General features: G+C 38.8%; 1 protein-coding gene and 2 long non-coding RNA genes across 3 annotated transcripts; all 3 read left to right on the top strand.

Moving 5' to 3' along the window:
• Positions 1-29: 29 nt before the first annotated feature.
• Positions 30-3900, top strand: LOC134813506 (tRNA (guanine(10)-N2)-methyltransferase homolog). The gene is made up of 9 exons (XM_063821323.1): positions 30-92; positions 276-397; positions 534-725; positions 947-1052; positions 2147-2260; positions 2406-2529; positions 2661-2714; positions 2870-3106; positions 3335-3900. The coding sequence occupies exons 1-9, from the start codon at positions 30-32 to the stop codon at positions 3568-3570; spliced, it is 1248 nt and encodes a 415-aa protein (XP_063677393.1). The 3' UTR covers positions 3571-3900.
• A 7065-nt stretch (positions 3901-10965) lies between these two features.
• Positions 10966-11933, top strand: LOC134812116 (uncharacterized). Its single transcript, XR_010159892.1, has 3 exons — positions 10966-11193; positions 11380-11503; positions 11830-11933. It is a non-coding gene; the product is annotated as an uncharacterized LOC134812116 (long non-coding RNA).
• Positions 11934-12465: 532 nt separating this feature from the next.
• Positions 12466-15762, top strand: LOC134813519 (uncharacterized). The gene is made up of 2 exons (XR_010160030.1): positions 12466-12557; positions 15448-15762. It is a non-coding gene; the product is annotated as an uncharacterized LOC134813519 (long non-coding RNA).
• Positions 15763-18653: the final 2891 nt, after the last annotated feature.

Genomic DNA, 18653 nt, shown 5'->3' with positions numbered 1-18653 from the left:
ATATTGACATTGCTTACATTCCTAGCATAATGGGGGCGCAGAAGAAGTATTTAGTCGTTTTCGCTCATGCTTTTGAAGAATTCAGACTTCCAGTGAGTAAATATCGTCTGTTGAAAATCATTTAAGATGGCATTTTCATTATTGAATGGTAAAAATATTGGAAAATTTCACAAAATTGAAAAATATTAACCATCACATTAAAACTTCATCCATAAAAAATGTGTTACTAACACTAACGTATCCTGCAATGACTAAAGCCTTGCATCTTTCTTTAGGAGCTGTTGACTGTGTGTGAGATACACGGAATTGAAATAACACACGAGGGTTACACAAACGAGCATCCTTTCCTGGTTATAACCGTGTCACGTGATCAAGACATCCCCACCATCCTCAACAGGTTGGTTTGTTGAATTTCTGATGTGTTAGAAGTTAAAAGTTCGTGATAAATATCTTTTAATTTATGTCATAGACGATAGAGAACGATTAAACAATGATTTTCGTGATGATAATGTCTGTAACGTGGTCCTATACAGGTGTGTCATGGTACAGTTTGTTATGGAGATATGGGCGCAGTGTGATTCCCGCCAGGCGTTATGCGCTTCCAAATTCGAAGAAGTGGTTCCCCTCCCAGGAGCTTTCAACATCCTACTTCATTCCTTTGGGAGGAAAGTCGCTATGAAGGAGAAGATTGATTTAATTGAGGAGATAGAGTTTCTTCCTCTAACGTAAGCACTGAATTGTAAGACTAGAGATAAGTTTCAATTAGTATTTTTATGTAAAATTATCATAGAGTTTTATTCCCATTCATTGCTCAATTCAAGGAGTTCTCCGTATAATGATTTGTTGGGTTTGTGTTAGTTTTTGTTATATATCAGTTATCACCACTAAGACAAGGCTAACCCTGTCTGTCTTACTGACTATCTAACAGTGACCACTATTTCACCAGGGGTGATGTGAACTGCACGAAACCTGACCACGTGCTGTACATAATAGAGAACTATAAACCTAAAGCTAAGCCCGGAGAGCCGTTTCAAGTCTACTTCGGTCCTCTGGTGAGTTATAGGTTTTAATTTTAAGTTTTAATTTAAGAAAAAATATCTCATAGTTTACACTTTTTGAACAAAATTTATTTATTTGATAATTGAAATTACAATAAATACAACAATGGTGATAGAAAATTCTAGATTTGAACATCCGAAACTAATCGAATATTTGAAATACTACAATATGGAATTGAGCTCATGGAATTAAATGTAGTAGTATCAAGTATGTTCCCTCAGTGTTAATAAACGAGTGATTCAGATTTAGGGTCATTACACCCGTCCTTATCACCACAACTCATGATCTCCTTATATGGAGAAAATCTTTCAAACATGGCTGCTTTATCCTTATCAGCGCACATGAACAGTTGTACCGCTAGGTGTCTTTTCCCGGTCTTCCTCCCCCACTCCATTACTCTGCACGTGCTGTCACACTCGCGCAGCGCTTCAATCTTGTCGCACTCCGTATATCCTGACTCCTTGACCGTCTGCACGATAAGGTGGTTGATGCCGAGGAGGTGTTTGGCAGTGTAACCTCGTTGCTGGATCTGGTGACATGTGAAGCAGTGTAGCGCGCTGCACGTGCTCAGAATACTTGCCAGTATTAGAAGTGTTCGTGTCATATCGCTTGCTGAGAGATATTTTTCAAATAAAGATTCTGGAATTAAGGATGCTAGAAAGCTAGAAGCAAAATTCTAAAACAATTAGTAGCTGAAAAATCGGGCAAAAATCAAAAGTTGAACCAACACAATGCAACATACTGCTATAACTGTATAAAAGTTAGCAACTAGTTGCTGTAAGTCAAGACCCAAGAACGGTCGACTCCACAAGTCCACGTTTGTAAAAGGCGTGTCCCAGCATTGGATACATGCTAATTGGATTATCGTTACAGTTAGTCAGCAAGAAGTTCCTTACTCAGTACTATCTGATATGCTACGTGATTTCCTCAGGGACGCTTCATCGACTTCAACTGTTAAATGTCCACTGTTCAGATGGTTATTGGTTGACTGTCCTATAGATTTACTGTAATATTTTCAGGTGGGGCGCAGTAACCGGTCAGATGGTTATTGGTTGACTGTCCTATAGATTAACTGTAATATTTTCAGGTGGGGCGCAGTAACCGGTCAGTAATTGACAAGTTCTCAGTAAAGAAACGTCTCTATATTGGTAGAACTACTATGGACGCGCAACTCTCGTTCGTTATGGCCAATCTTGCTATGGTAAGGGTTCCTACACTTCTCTGGCAATTATGCATTATGCAGAGATTTCGGATAATTTCGCGTGATTAACCTTATATTATATAAAAATCTCTATTGTAATAACTTGATAATTTTAAAATTATTTACAGTTACTTCCGTTCAGTAGATAGAAAGAGGCGACCTGGTTTACGACCCCTTTCTCGGAACTGGAAGTCTAATAATCCCAGCGGCTGTGCACGGAGCTTATACTCTTGGAGCTGACATTGATATTAAGGCCCTCAACGGTTGGGGTAAGAATACTTGAAGAAAAATTGAATATTTAAAGCAGCTCAGAATCCTAATTCTATTTGGGCAATAGGAGATAAACGAAAATAACTGCACTCTAAGAAAGCAAAAGTTATTTACAACGTATCTCTTTCAGGCAAATCAACAAAAAGAGGTGAAGAGAAATACGCGGAAAATCAAAATATTGAAGGTAAAATATTAGATTTTATTAATGTCTTCGTTAGTGAAACAGACTTTTCTTCATTATATTCCACCACATGTACAACTAAGTCTCTCACTAACGTGTCAATTCAATTGTCACGTTTGTTCAAAAAGTGCTGCTGCTCTGACCACGTCTCTTTTCAGGAAACATGATATCATACGGGCTAGACACCCTCTACTTGGGATCTCACTCCGCAGACTTCTCAAAACCGCTCCTCCGCGAGGGCCCTTTGTTCGATGTTATCATTACTGATCCCCCGTATGGGATCAGAGAAGCGTCCCTGAAGATAGGGAACAAGTCTAATGTCCAGCAGTCCCAGCACACTTTATCGGAGCAGTTTTTGGAGCTGTTAAACTTCGCAGCTCGATCTTTAGTAGTTGGTGAGACATTTTTACATTATAATATATTATCGGCCCTTTTATTGATTTGTTGAACTTTCCTTAATAAATAATTGGAAAGGAAGCTTTAAAAGTTACACAAATATTTGTTTTTTTTTTCGAGAAAATATAATGGTTCTACGTGCGATAGTAATTGCATCCTTAGTCTCGAATTCATCACATAGAATAAGAGCAACTATTCAAACTATAAAAATAAATCTACCTACACAGGCGGTCGGCTGGTGTACTGGTTACCGGTTATAAGAGATCTCTACTCCCCCTCCTCTGTCCCCCAACACCCTTCCCTCAACCTCAAATACAACTGCGAGCAGATCTTCAGCAGAAAGAGCTCCCGGAGACTCCTGGTCATGATAAAAACTAGAGAAGTGAGCCCGGGGGACTCGGCGTTTATAACTGGAGATGATAGTTGTCTCCAGTATAGAGAGCTTTACTTTGGCAAGAACTGATGGGATGTTTTTCTTGTGCTTGATTTTATGATTTTGATATCAACTCGCAGATTTTTTGATATAGAAATGAGGTTGCCTCGTGGAGGCCGTGGAGAAGCTGCCAAATTTCTAGCAATCATTTCCGAAATTGAAGATTTTTAACACGTGTTTCCGAGTTAACCAGTGATTTCCTTGGCGTACTACTATAATGTGTACCATACAGCTGCCAAGTGCCAACGCATACGAATTTGAATAATTTAACCACTTTTTTATGCAAATAATTTATTTATGAACAGTTGAAAACATAGAATGTAGAATATTGTTCGTCATTGACTTTTATTTTATTCAACTCAAGAAGTATCGCTTTTTATTTTGTATTCCTAGTCACTGGGACGATGCTTGCACCAGCTACGTCACAGATGTGAGATTAGTAATGTTGGTTCGAAGTTCTCTGAGGACAAGATACTGGCATTGGTTATGACCACAAGTGGCTGGATAAAAATTACAAACGTTACAATTTAGGGGACCACTACGTACAATTTTTATTCTCTCTGACGAGGAAGCTTAGTATAGTGTGAGACGGAGTGGAAGAAAAAATTATTGACATAGCTTCAAGATTTTCTAGAGACCAGTACAAATAAAGCACTGGTCAGCAGCAGCAACAGAACATAAAATTACTCGATAGATTTATATATAATATTGTATATTATATACTAATAAATTATTCACCTGGTAAAACGTTTAGGTGCTGTAAATCTCACTTAAGTGACTAAAAAATTTCTTCAAGACTTTAATAACACTTATTATTATCCTACGTGTTTAGTAGTTCCACAGCTGCACTTTGATTGTAAATTATTGACTTCTTTGTGCAAATTTCTGCCGATGCTAATGACCAGTTAAGGTCGGGGAACTTGTCGGTTAATAATAATAACATACTAAAACTTACTAGCCGGTCATCCCACCGAATCTCTATTCGGTTATGTTTATGGACATAATAGCCTGGGGTCCCCAGGTATACCAAAACGCGCGCCGAGTTGGACTCGTCGACGGTCCTGGAACAAATATTTCTCGAGTATCGACCGTAACCTTTTTTAGTTTGTAGTTGTAACATAATTGTGATAGAGCTGCTAGAGAAGACCAATTAGACCATCTATGATCTACAAGTAGGAAAACCTGCATCGAAATCAAACTTCGTGTCTTTGAGACCGCTCCTACTAAATCGCTCGCCCAAATTTTAAGAAAATTCTTGTGAAAAGGCCCTTTAGGCATGAAAGTGATCTAGATCGGTGTATTTTTGGACGCTGATTCCGAATCACCCCCCATGACGTAGGGTTAAAATGCTTTCCTAGAGAGTTATGGGCAAAAAACCGTTTTGGTCACGTGACAGGCTAGTAAAACGTGAATTCGATTATTTAGGGCTCGGGTTAGGGTTAGGGTTGTGGTTAAGATTATGGATCATAGCTTCGGGGTTATGGTTAGGGTTAGGGTTGGGATTAGGGTTTATGTAAAACCGTTTTGTACGGCTGCAAAACCAAAAAAACCAAAGTCACGTGAAATTTTTGGGCGAGCGATTTAGTAAAAGCCCTTTGAGACATTGCTGGCCAAAATTTGAGGTTTAGTCGTCTATAGGTTTATTCGACGAGACCATAGCAAGTGCAAGCAGCTTAAGCTAGAGCAAAACCGTTCCTGCTCAATCGCTAACACAAATTTCAAAAATCCGGTGGCATGTGGATCGAACAGCTTTTTGAGGTCATAGAAATAACAGCGATCGATTTATTTTCAAACATTATTTTAATGGGTAATACCGTTAATTGCATCCGTTTGCCGTTGTTAATTTGTAAATTCATAACGCGCGCGCCGAATTTTGAATTTGGAATTGCTTCGAAACTGATCGACGATGTTATTTCAATATTTCAAATATATTTTTTATGAATATCGAACCTTTTAATTGTTTTATTGATGCAGTGACCCGTAACCCTGCCGTGCACGCTCAACGCTGCACCTTCACATAGCATAGCCATGAGTCTACGCGTACTGCGTGACGCGCTTGTTTCACAAGTAGAATACTGTGCCGCCTTTGGGCCTTTGGCGGTCGCGCACTACTGCAAGCGAAAGGGCTTTGGTTAATATAAAGCAAGCTGCACCTTAACGGGTGATACTCGTAAAATATCTGTTCCATATATTGGAACAGTCGACGAGTCCAACTCGGCGCGCGTCCTGGTAGGTTGTAAACCTACAAGCTGCACCTTGTATCACGTTGCGACCCCCACGTTGCGACCCCCACGGTCGTTTCACTATCGGTCGTTTCACTATCGTCCTGACGATACAGGGGGAGCCGCGCACTTCGTGCGCGGCGGGTCATACAACGTATGACAAGCTGCACCCGAGCTTGACGGATGTTACTCGTCTAAATTTATTCGAAGTATAGCGCGCGCTGCTTTCTTTTTGCCCGATCGAGGTAAGTACTACATACTATTGCTCTAACCAGAGCCCTCTCGCTTGCAGTAGCGCGCGACCGCCGGAGGCGGCAAAGAGGGCTCTATCCATGGCCACAACTGGCACCACAAATCGTGGTGCCAGATTTCTTCCCATATTTCTGATGCCGCGCGGGACGTGTCAGTCATTTTTAGTCATGTCCGTGGATTGTGATTGTAATATCGGAAAACAATATTTTCTCATTGGATTTGATTTTTGTAGAGAGCTAATACTCTAATATACTTTCTTTGATCACGCACTCCATTTAACAAATTTGAAATTTTGCTTGTTCCTTTGTTTGTTGCAATCATTCGGTTGATCATTCGGCGGATGCTCCAAAGGGCCGGGACATATTTTAATGTTAAATTCTCAATAACCAGCAGACTTGTTACCAGTTACCTTGCTAGTGCTACTCTTTTGTCGTTTGCAATATAAGATAAGGGAAAAGAATATTCAAACAATATACACATAATATAGCAATGGCCAATTGGCTGACTATAAGGTCATGGCCTGAACAAACAATTTTATTAAATAGTCAAGTGATGCTAAAGCAGAGCACAAATGTGTAATAAGTTAATAGATTAAAAAACTGATTCATGTGATGCATTACGCAGAGCACAGATAAAAATACTGATTCAATGATTAAAATTATAGCTGTGAGTGTCAATAAATTACTGTCGTTTGTCGTTTGCAATTGAACTTTAGATTAATTTTCTCATTGGATTAGATTTTTGTAGGGAGCTAATATACCTTCTTTGATCATGCACTCTATTTAACAAATTTTGCTTGTTTCTTTGTCTGTTGCAATCATTCGGTTGATCATTCGGCGGATGATTCAAAGGGCCGGGACATATTTTAATGTTAAATTCTCAATAACCAGCAGACTTGTTACCAGTTACCTTACTACACTTTTGTCGTTTGCAATTGGACTTTAGATTTATTTTCTCATTGGATTAGATTTTTGTAGGGAGCTAATATACCTTCTTTGATCATTCACTCCATTTAACAAATTTTGCTTGTTTCTTTGTCTGTTGCAATCATTCGGTTGATCATTCGGCGGATGATTCAAAGGGCCGGGACATATTTTAATGTTAAATTCTCAATAACCAGCAGACTTGTTACCAGTTACCTTGCTACACTTTTGTTATTTGCAATTGGACTTAAGATTTATTTTCTCATTGGATTAGATTTTGGTAGGGAGCTAATATACCTTCTTTGATCATGCACTCCATTTAACAAATTTTGCTTGTTTCTTTGTCTGTTGCAATCATTCGGTTGATCATTCGGCGGATGCTCCAAAGGGCCGGGACATATTTTAATGTTAAATTCTCAATAACCAGCAGACTTGTTACCAGTTACCTTGCTAGTGCTACACTTTTGTCATTTGCAATTGGACTTAAGATTTATTTTCTCATTGGATTAGATTTTTGTAGGGAGCTAATATACCTTCTTTGATCATGCACTCCATTTAACAAATTTTGCTTGTTCCTTTGTTTGTTTCAATCATTCAGTTGATCATTCGGCGGATGATTCAAAGGGCCGGGACATATTTTAATGTTAAATTCTCAATAACCAGCAGACTTGTTACCTGCAGTTACCTTGCTACACTTTTGTCATTTGCAATTGGACTTTAGATTTATTTTCTCATTGGATTAGATTTTTGTAGGGAGCTAATATACCTTCTTTGATCATGCACTCCATTTAACAAATTTTGCTTGTTTCTTTGTCTGTTGCAATCATTCGGTTGATCATTCGGCGGATGCTCCAAAGGGCCGGGACATATTTTAATGTTAAATTCTCAATAACCAGCAGACTTGTTACCAGTTACCTTGCTAGTGCTACACTTTTGTCGTTTGCAATTGGACTTTAGATTTATTTTCTCATTGGATTAGATTTTTGTAGAGAGCTAATATACCTTCTTTGATCATGCACTCCATTTAACAAATTTTGCTTGTTCCTTTGTTTGTTGCAATCATTCGGTTGATCATTCGGCGGATGCTCCAAAGGGCCGGGACATATTTTAATGTTAAATTCTCAATAACCAGCAGACTTGTTACCAGTTACCTTGCTAGTGCTACACTTTTGTCGTTTGCAATTGGACTTTAGATTAATTTTCTCATTGGATTAGATTTTTGTAGAGAGCTAATATACCTTCTTTGATCATGCACTCCATTTAACAAATTTTGCTTGTTCCTTTGTTTGTTGCAATCATTCGGTTGATCATTCGGCGGATGCTCCAAAGGGCCGGGACATATTTTAATGTTAAATTCTCAATAACCAGCAGACTTGTTACCAGTTACCTTGCTAGTGCTACTCTTTTGTCGTTTGCAATTGGACTTTAGATTAATTTTCTCATTGGATTACATTTTTGTAGGGAGCTAATATACCTTCTTTGATCATGCACTCAATTTAACAAATTTTGCTTGTTTCTTTGTCTGTTGCAATCATTCGGTTGATCATTCGGCGGATGATTCAAAGGGCCGGGACAAATTTTAACGTTAAATTCTCAATAACCAGCAGACTTGTTACCAGTTACCTTGCTAGTGCTACTCTTTTGTCGTTTGCAATTGGACTTTAGATTAATTTTCTCATTGGATTACATTTTTGTAGGGAGCTAATATACCTTCTTTGATCATGCACTCAATTTAACAAATTTTGCTTGTTTCTTTGTCTGTTGCAATCATTCGGTTGATCATTCGGCGGATGATTCAAAGGGCCGGGACAAATTTTAACGTTAAATTCTCAATAACCAGCAGACTTGTTACCAGTTACCTTGCTACACTTTTGTCATTTGCAATTGGACTTAAGATTTATTTTCTCATTGGATTAGATTTTTGTAGGGAGCTAATATACCTTCTTTGATCATGCACTCCATTTAACAAATTTTGCTTGTTCCTTTGTTTGTTTCAATCATTCAGTTGATCATTCGGCGGATGATTCAAAGGGCCGGGACATATTTTAATGTTAAATTCTCAATAACCAGCAGACTTGTTACCAGTTACCTTATTACACTTTTGTCATTTGCAATAGTACATTTGTTAAATGTTGTCAAGGTGTAAATTTTCTCTAATTTTAATTGTATTTTGGACAAGTGTTTTGTTGAGAAACACTTATATAAGCGAACCTACCCCAATATTGATTAGCAAACAGTATTTTATTGATTAACTCCCTAAATTATTTCTAGTCCAAATAGTGGATATTTATTAGCATAATTTACAGCCATCTCTGAGGAACACTATAAGTGAACATATCCCAATATTGGTTAGCAAACAGTATAATTGATTTATTCCCTACAATCATGTTTCCAGTCCAAAAACTGGACATTTATTAGCATAATTTACAGCCATCTCTGAGAAACACTATAAGTAAAGCTTATTGTTTAACATTTTACCAATTACTCTGTCTTATTGTGTTTCATTTTAAACTGTTCGATCCGAATTGTGAGTTTGTTTTATACATTTGAGTTCACAGCTGCACTTTATCAGATTATAATTTCAGTCCACTAATATTTGCTTCTCTTAAATCATCTCATTGTTTAACATTTGACCATATTTATTTTTATATATTTATTAGCATAATTTACAGCCATCTATATCTCTGAGAAACACTATCAGTGAACCTACCCCAGTATTGCTGTATTGGTTAGCAAACAGTAACATGTTAAGCGTGTATTATAAACCATGTCCTATTCCCCCACCCCTTTTTCCTTAGCGAGTGATAACTAAATATGTGAATGACCCCTTACAAAGGATCCTGTACGTGCAGAAATAGTATACATCGAAGTACACACTCATCTGCACACTAAAGTTACACTCGCTACAGTTCATCTCTCGGATTATTCCAGAATTGCGCGCAAACACACGTGTTGTCTCAAACAATGAAACAGTCTGTTTCATTGACATGTAGGTTGACACTCTCTCGTTGTGTACGTTTTGAGAACTTTTGTTTAGACTTTAGGGGCCATCTACTTGGGACGTCCGTCAAAATTGCAGATTTTCAGACCACCCCCGGGGAGCACCCCCTCCCCCTGTCCGGGTGTGTCCGAATTTTCAAACCCCCTCCCCCGGACGTCCTGATTTCCAGCTACTTTAAAGAGTACAAATAAAACCAACTCAAATTCATTGTTAATAAAATGTGTAGTCACTTAGAATAGACAATAATACATTTAGTGTCGAACAAGTTTAGCACAGTTACATTAAGGTACTTAAGTAGGTAGCCATCCAATGGAATAAGTTTTAAGGCAGTAGCAGAATATGCGAGTTGTGTCTCGGCTCTCATGAGCTGCTCTGGGAAACGACTTCTCGTTCAAAATACAGGGATCTAAACTTACTGAGTAATTAGTGTCAAAGAGTTGAAATAAATGCGACTTTTTCGTTAATTCTGCCAAAATTTCCGGACGTCCGGATTTTCAGAAACCACTCCCTATCACTGTCCGGATTTGTCCGAAATTCCAAAACCACCTCCCCCTCCCTTTTTGCTGGACGTCCTAAGTAGATGGCCCCTTAATATTTTATTTGATGCAGAATAGCTGACAGCAGCTACAATTGTACATTTGACTCAGTCTTTCTGTGCTTTCATATCTTAAGTCTGATATTTACTTTGCTCCTAAACCTTCTTTTAGTTCTGACAAAGCAAGATTTGCCATGATACACACACGATACAGCGACTTTTTATGTCGTCATCGCTGCATAAGTTAGACTTTAGAGCCAAGGTACTAAGGCAGATAGCTGATATTCAGGGCTCTTTCCCCCTAGACGATTTTGGAGCCCGCTGTTTGACAATATTTACACTGACAAAAATTGGTCGACTCTTTTATCTTATTCTCTCACATTAAACAACATTAACCAGGTTTATTTTTTTTCTAGAAATGACTATAATGTGACTATTGCATTGGATAGAGTTTTCCAATGGCATTGTTTTCTACCTATGTGACCTATGTTGAGTTTCGCCAAGACTTGACGGGACCATCACATCTTTTGACCACCCCAAAGTCTCACTCGTTGCGCCAACACAGCAGAGAGTTCGTGAGGAGGGGCCTATATCCCTGATCAGCGGCTTATCCTTTCGTCCACCACAACACTAACTCACACAGTAACTGATGACAATCCTTTCCAACTAATGCTCACTGAATTTATCCTCAGCGCTTCTGTTGACACAGCATGGCACCAGGTACTCTCCCTTATTTTTCCCTATTTATTTTGTTATATTACACAAGCTGAACTGGCTCGAGGGATACCCTTGATTTTTACACGTACCTCATTATTACATCATATCAAGTTTAAGTATGTTAAATTCGATTCTAATCGAAATAAAATGGTTAACATTTGCAAGATAGTAACATTTGTTTCACTTCAGGGACGGATCCAGTGATCCACTAACTTTTCCTAAACAGTATCGAAAGATTGATCTAGAAGCTTTGACAGAGTTTTAGCTCTTTATGTCTGCCACATTGACTTTCTGATGAATAAAGGAAAAAATCGTAAGCCTTTTACAATATCTAGCGCCAGCCGGCCGCGCGTTATTGACATTGTGTAGACCCTTTGAAATTTTTTAAAGCTTTTAAAAACGGCCATTTCTTAGGATCGATGTCCTTAAAGTTAGTTGTTCAGATCATTCAGAGGTTATCGTTTAAAGTTTAGTTCAGTCTAAAAAAGAAATCTGAAAAGAATATCTTAAACCTCAGCTGCTTTTCCTAATATGCGAGATGAGTCTGTCCGACCAAATTTTATTTGGTTAGCCGTCAGGGCAGAAACTCAGAATCTCAACGAATCTTTATTTAGTTGCTTATCTTAAAATCTGTTTCAGGTAGGTGATAAGGTGACGTTTGCAGAGCGGCGTCTATTGAATATCATACCTTTATGTTTGAAGCTGAGACCGGCGATATTCCTAAGTAATACGGCAGATGAAGACACAAGTTTTAGTAAGGGAGGGCTCCTGCAGAGATCAATTCACGGACGCTAATGTTGCCTTGAATTAGAGTATGATACAGAGTAAGTCTGTATTATATGATTAGTGTTTGTGAAGTTAAGTTGTAAATCAAGTCGGAGGTTTTGTGATGTATAAGTATAATGTCTTGATAAATTATTCAAATTTCTGATTGTCTCTAAATAGACTTAGTGAAGACAGATTCTAATAGAAATAAATAGTTGAATAACGTATCGACATAACTACGTCATACTCATATCCTCAATAAATTTAATGGATTTGTAGTGTTGTAATTAGTTTAAAACTAAGAATAAGTGTGCAGATGATAATATAGCAGTATAATATTGTGCCCAGACCCTCCCAGATCTGCCTTCAGCTCCCTGTCGTAGTCAGGGATTATAAGGAGCTCTATCTACTTATCCCTTTTCAGGTGACGTTTGCAGAGCGGCGTCTATTGAATATCATACCTTTATGTTTGAAGCTGAGACCGGCAATATTCCTAAGTAATACGGCAGATGAAGACACAAGTTTTAGTAAGGGAGGGCTCCTGCAGAGATCAATTCACGGACGCTAATGTTGCCTTGAATTAGAGTATGATAACCGACAGAGTAAGTTTGTATTATATGATAAGTGTTTGTGAAGTTAAGTTGTAAATCAAGTCGGAGGTTTTGTGATGTATAAGTATAATGTCTTGATAAATGATTCAAATTTCTGATTGTCTCTAAATAGACTTAGTGAAGACAGATTCTAATAGAAATAAATAGTTGAATAACGTATCGACATAACTACGTCATACTCATATCCTCAATAAATGTAATGGATTTGTAGTGTTGTAATTAGTTTAAGCTAAGTTAAAGTATAAGTGTGCAGATGATAATATAATAGCAATATAATATTGTGCCCAGACCCTCCCAGATCTGCCTTCAGCTCCCTGTCGTAGTCAGGGATTATAAGGAACTCTATCTACGTATCCTTTTTCATTCCTGACCCTGATTGTTGTACGTAGCTGTGACTTGTAATCTTCTCGATTCTCCCAGTTCAATTTCATTTGAACAGCTTCAGGTAGCATTTAAACAACAATTGTTACATGTTTAAATCTGGAAATATTCTTCGATCGTACACTTCTCTACACTGTTTTACACCATACATAAAAAATCAAGAAAACAACAAATTTTGTTGTGCAGCTGGATTGAACGGGTCGGCTCGCTCCGCTCGCCAAGGCCCCCCAAAGAAAAATCCTGGCTACGTGCCTGTAGTGGATACTAAGTAAAAAGGCTTCCATGAAAAAAATTGCACATATAATATCTCGGTTCGGGATACTAGCCAAAATGACTTCTTTAAAATTGAAATAACTCCAGTTTTTGATATTCAGTTTTTTACTCTTTTTCTGAACTCTAGAATGTGACTGAGGAGTGATTATATTTGTCCTAGTATACTAATTAGCTAATATAGTAATCGGCTACAGACATATCTACGCCTATGTGGGACGCACACTAAAATTAATGGAAATAATTATCGGACTTTATTATTCACGGACCTTAATACCACAGACATTATTTTCACGGACATAATTATTCACGCTGAGGTCTTCAGTGTAAAAGTAATGTCCGTGATAATTATGACCAATAAGGTAGATAACATGCTTGTCCTTGCATTTTAGAGTTCCGTCTAGCACCAGTTCTATGTTGTTGACCATGATCTTTTGAGTCCTTGTCAAAGAGGACGGGGCAAATTTTGCAGCTAGGTCCATTACACCTCTGTAATTGTCCTACATCAAGGGTTTCCAGTTGTCCCAGTTGTCGATTCTTTTCTAGTGTATTACCGATTGAAGGGTGTTTCCTAGTGGCAAATACTATCCGTACATCCCCACATAACATTAACCTAGTAGCTTAATGACCAGATTAAGTTCTTAACCAACTTTGTAAGACTAATGTTATCAAGAGTGTTGTACGGAAAATACGAGGCTCTGTTGTGTCTTATCCTCAGTGTCTCTGGTTGGATTTCCTGGGTTCTCAATAGACCTCTGTATCGCTTTCGGCTCGATTTCTTCTAGTTTGTCACCGTTGTTGTTGTGTCTGCATCTGGCAAGATCCTAACTCGGCTTCCATGAAATCAAAGAGACACTTTCGACTCCATTTTCCGCCCCGTTCAGCATCTATAATTACGATATTAAATTACATCTAGAACTATGTTTACTTTTCAAATTTACAGTATAATATTTATGACCATACCTTTAAGAAACCATTTTGTGTTACTGTTTTTGACATGGAGTATAAGTTATGATTCGATAAGGCAAGTTCGCCCAGGTCCTCTACACATGGTGGGGTTGGAAACTACATATGTATCTGATCTCAAGTAGTTCCTAGCATCTGTTTCCTTTCTAAATAGCTTGTACCAGATCTGATTTTCGGAGTCCAAGCTCAAGGTAAGGTCTAAAAAGTTAACCTTGATTCTATATGGTTCTGCCAGTTTGATTTAGCCAGTTTGTTCAACAATTCGACAAACATTGTAAATTGTCCCGCTGTCCCCATCCACACTCCAAATATGTCGTCGATGAATCTCTCCCAAAAGTTTATCAGGGTCGCACTCTTTATCTTTTTGCTAACCTTTTTGAAGAGCAACCAATGCATACTATGCATGCATGCATTGCATAGTAACGTCTGACACTTGTCTGGAGATACAGTTTCCAGTAGTAGGCATGAGGCAGGGAAAATTAGTGTGTGACTGATTTAAGCAGTTGGTCACCAGAGTTCAGTTCGAGTACTAATTTTAAGGAAATTAGTGACGTTTTATTGCTAATAAAATTGATTTGAATTCACGTATTTTTGTTGACGTTAACAAGGCTCATACCTCCCCCTCCTGTCAGCAACCGTCAGCATTTCCAAATACCCTTTTCCCTCGGCTGCTGACGTCATACATGAACGCTCGCTTATGTTAGCTATACATTTTGTAACAGCAACATTTACATTGTATTATGTATTATATTGTATTATGTAATTACATTAAATGACGGGTGGGCGACAATTTACCCCCCGACAATTAACCCCCCGACAATATAATTTAATACAATTAACCCTGACCCTGACCCTGACCCTGACCCTGACCCTGATCCAGGACCCTGATCCAGGACCCTGACCTTGACCCTGACCCTGACCCTGACCCTGACCCTGACCCTGACCCTGACCCTGACCCTGACCCAGGACCCTAACCCTAACCCTAACCCTAACCCTGACCCTGACCCTAACCCGATCAATTGACCCAGTGTAATTACATGGGGGTCAATTGTCGTACTAAGTCCTAGATTTCGCGACAATTGACCCTAGTTTAATTACATAGGTAGGGGGTCAATTGTCGGTGGGTCAATTTTCGGGGGGGCCAATTGTCGTACTAAACCCTAGATTTCGCGACAATTGACCCCAGTGTAATTACATAGGGGGTCAATTGTCGGGTGGTCAATTCACAATTGTCGCGGTACCTAAATGACATGTACTTTTTCAGGATCAAGTCAAAGTCAGGCCTGCAGCGACGAGCCCCTTTCTTTCGGATTGTGAAGTGTAATGTTAATGTTTAATGTAGCTGTTTAACGTCGAAAATTGTTAGTTTGTAATTGTTTTTGAGAAGCAAAATAATTAATCTGAGAAGTGTTTCCAGTTTTATAAAGCTCAGGCATGGGCACCGTATTGTTTATTTAGTTATATTTTATACAATATCTTAGACCTTTGTCGCATTAAGTTGTAGTACTACTACTAGTAGCGGGGTAGTACTAGTAAATACTGAATACTGTGTTTCGTTTATTCTATAAGTATATAAATATTGCATTGTGTATCTTTGTCGCATAGTACATAGTGATAGTATAAGTTGATAAGTAGCGAGGTAGCTAATACTGTTTCGTGATGTATTTTGATTGTACAATCTTAATTATTCGTATTATTATACCGCAATTCCTGTATTTTATCGTCTAAAAGTGAACAATACCAAATTAAAATAAACAAGAGGCATTTATAGCCTTCGATAAGTATAAATAATCGCACACGATGTACGTGCACCCGGGGTTAAATACGACGCAATTGTCAGCACTGCGCGCGCGCACACGTACCATCTTATGTGTGCTGATCTGTATGTGCCTATCCTACTTGTGAAACAAGCGCGTCACGCAGTACGCGTAGGCACATGGCTATGTGAATACATACTATGAAGTAGCGCGCACCGGGCTAATCCATTAACAATGGACAACACCCGAGCATGCACCGAGGCAAAGTTTATATTCAAAAAGTGTGCGGTACTACAAATGAATTTGTATTATCTTAATTGACGATGTCAATTCATGGCAGCTCGGCGCGGCACAGTAGCGCATTTCGCCGATCTAGCCAGGAGAAGCCTCATTGAGTGCGCGGCGCGGCACAGTGACGCATCGCGCTACAAGTATTATCATGTCAATTATTTGTTAGTGTTATCAGTTATCAGTTATTTATCAACGAGCTAGGAAGAATTACAATTTTCAATAAAACAAATCATTGATACCTGATATGAAAACTTTAATTAAAGTTCTTAAGGAGTTAGATTTATTTAAAAACTATCGTGTATTGAAAAAGGAAAATACAACAAACTTCATTAAAAAATTTTTAGCAATAACTTTTGAAAGTTACAGTCACACATTATCAAAAATTATAAAATCTAGGTTTCACCATGCAAATCTGTCAAACCAATTTTGTAGGTTTATAATTTATAATAACCTGTGCCCTGAGCTGAGCTGCATTTCGTTGTTAAACTAATACAGCCTTGCACGCGCACTTGTGAAATCTGACAGGTCACCACGCAGTACGCAAATGATTTATTAAGGCAATCGACCTGTTAGATCTTTTTCAAGCATGCAAGGCTATACTGGTTTTGCAATGCACATCATGATCATTGCAGCAGGTTCTGAATACATTTACAGGTATCATTCGTAAAACCAAATACCCTCGAAAGTTGTCAAACCGCATACCGTACACGTTGAAAACTATATAAAACATTCATAACTCAATTTTGAGAAATTTATGTCGATCAAAGTAATTTTAATTGTGGTATACGTCTAACATCAATAATTAACCAATAATTATTTTTTGTTGGATATTAATAAAATCGTCAATCATACACGAAAATAAAATGCATGAGGTTTCTAAAAAAGACGGAGATGGAAATTGATTTACTGGGCGGCACAGCCTCTTTGTATGTGTTTGTGAACACTATCAGCCTGGGTCCCCTGGTAAAAATTGATAAGATACCCTTTTCTATCGTCAATTTGGATATGTTCCTGGCAACCATCTACTCCAATATCAAAGGACCCTCATATTGTGGAAGAAGAGGGAAAGGAGTGCTGTTTCCCAGGTTATGAAAATGTAAGGGATCCATCTCAATTGAAATTAGGATCATGGAATAGTTGGGAAGTTCTAACACAATGTGAGGAAATATATGGTGTTGTAGTCAAATGGAGAAGAAACATATTTCTGCTTCCCTCAGGGGCTGCAGGAAAAGCATTCATCGAGGAAATGACTAAAGTGGCCAACAATTTTTCAGCAGGCAGTACTATGGAATCAGTGACCATGACCCTTTTGATGATAATGCCATCACTACTGTTGCAGAAACCCTCAAAGAGATCCAAAGCAAAGGAACACACTGAAGTGTTGAAGAGAAGGCTTGTTTTGTGGCAGGCAGGTAAGTTAGAAGAGTTGCTGCGAGAAGGACAGGAGATTCAGAGAAGAATGGGAAAGGGGAAACATGAACATGGCCATGTTGAGAGAGTCTTCACTCGACTTATGATGAAAGGTAAAGTCAGTGCAGCAATGAGGTGGATTGGCGAAAATGCCACCGGGATTCTTGAACCCACTCCAGATGTGATAAAAGTACTGAAAGAGAAGCATCCCAAGGCATCACCTGCATCAAAGGGAAGCTGTCTGAGTGGACCAGTGAGGAGAGTAGAGCCGGTTATCTTTGACAGTATTGACGGGGAATCGATAAGACAAGCAGCAAAGAGAGTACAGGGTGCTGCAGGGCCTTCAGGAATGGATGCGGATGCGTGGAAGAGACTACTGTGTTCTAAACAGTTTGGTAAGAAGTGTGAGGATCTATGCAATGCTATAGCAGGGATAGCAAGGAAACTATGTGTCAGGAATCTGGATCCAACGATGTTGACCTCATTGACAGCATGTCGACTTGTTCCCCTGGATAAAAAGCCTGGCGTCAGGCCTGTTGGCATTGGTGAAGTCTTACGAAGGATAATAGGGAAGACAGTGATGACCCTCCTACAGAAGGATCTGGTTGGTGCCACTGCTCCTATTCAAGTGTGTGCTGGTCTTCAGGGAGGAGTGGAAGCAGCTGTTCATGCTGCGAGGGACTGCTTTGAAGATCCTGAAACTGAAGCCATCATCTTAGTGGATGCAGAGAATGCATTCAACCTGCTGAACCGAGAGGCAGCTCTTAACAACATGTATATTGTATGTCCAGAAGTAGCTACCTACATTATGAACACCTACAGAATGCCTGCTAGACTGTTTATTGCAGGAGAAGATGAACATCTTTTTAGTGAAGAAGGGACAACACAAGGTGATCCACCTGCTATGGGATTTTATGCATGTGGTACAATACCATTGATTGATGCAGGAAACATTGAGAGAAAAGTGACTCAGATCTGGTATGCTGATGACTCTGCTGCTGGGGGAAAACTG

This window comes from Bolinopsis microptera, chromosome 3 (assembly GCF_026151205.1).
Source record: "Bolinopsis microptera isolate Bmic1 chromosome 3, MBARI_Bmic_1.0, whole genome shotgun sequence".
NCBI classification, from domain to species: domain Eukaryota; kingdom Metazoa; phylum Ctenophora; class Tentaculata; order Lobata; family Bolinopsidae; genus Bolinopsis; species Bolinopsis microptera.
The sequence above is the reverse complement of the archived record's forward strand: the minus strand, read 5'-3'. Positions and strand labels throughout refer to the sequence as shown.

Bases quoted from the DNA above. Each gene is read 5' to 3' on its own strand.
- LOC134813506 (XM_063821323.1), top strand. From the start codon at position 30: ATGGGGGCGCAGAAGAAGTATTTAGTCGTTTTCGCTCATGCTTTTGAA. The intron at 726-946 runs GTAAGCACTGAA...CTATTTCACCAG, and splicing joins ATAGAGTTTCTTCCTCTAAC to GGGTGATGTGAACTGCACGA. The intron at 1,053-2,146 runs GTGAGTTATAGG...TAATATTTTCAG, and splicing joins AAGTCTACTTCGGTCCTCTG to GTGGGGCGCAGTAACCGGTC.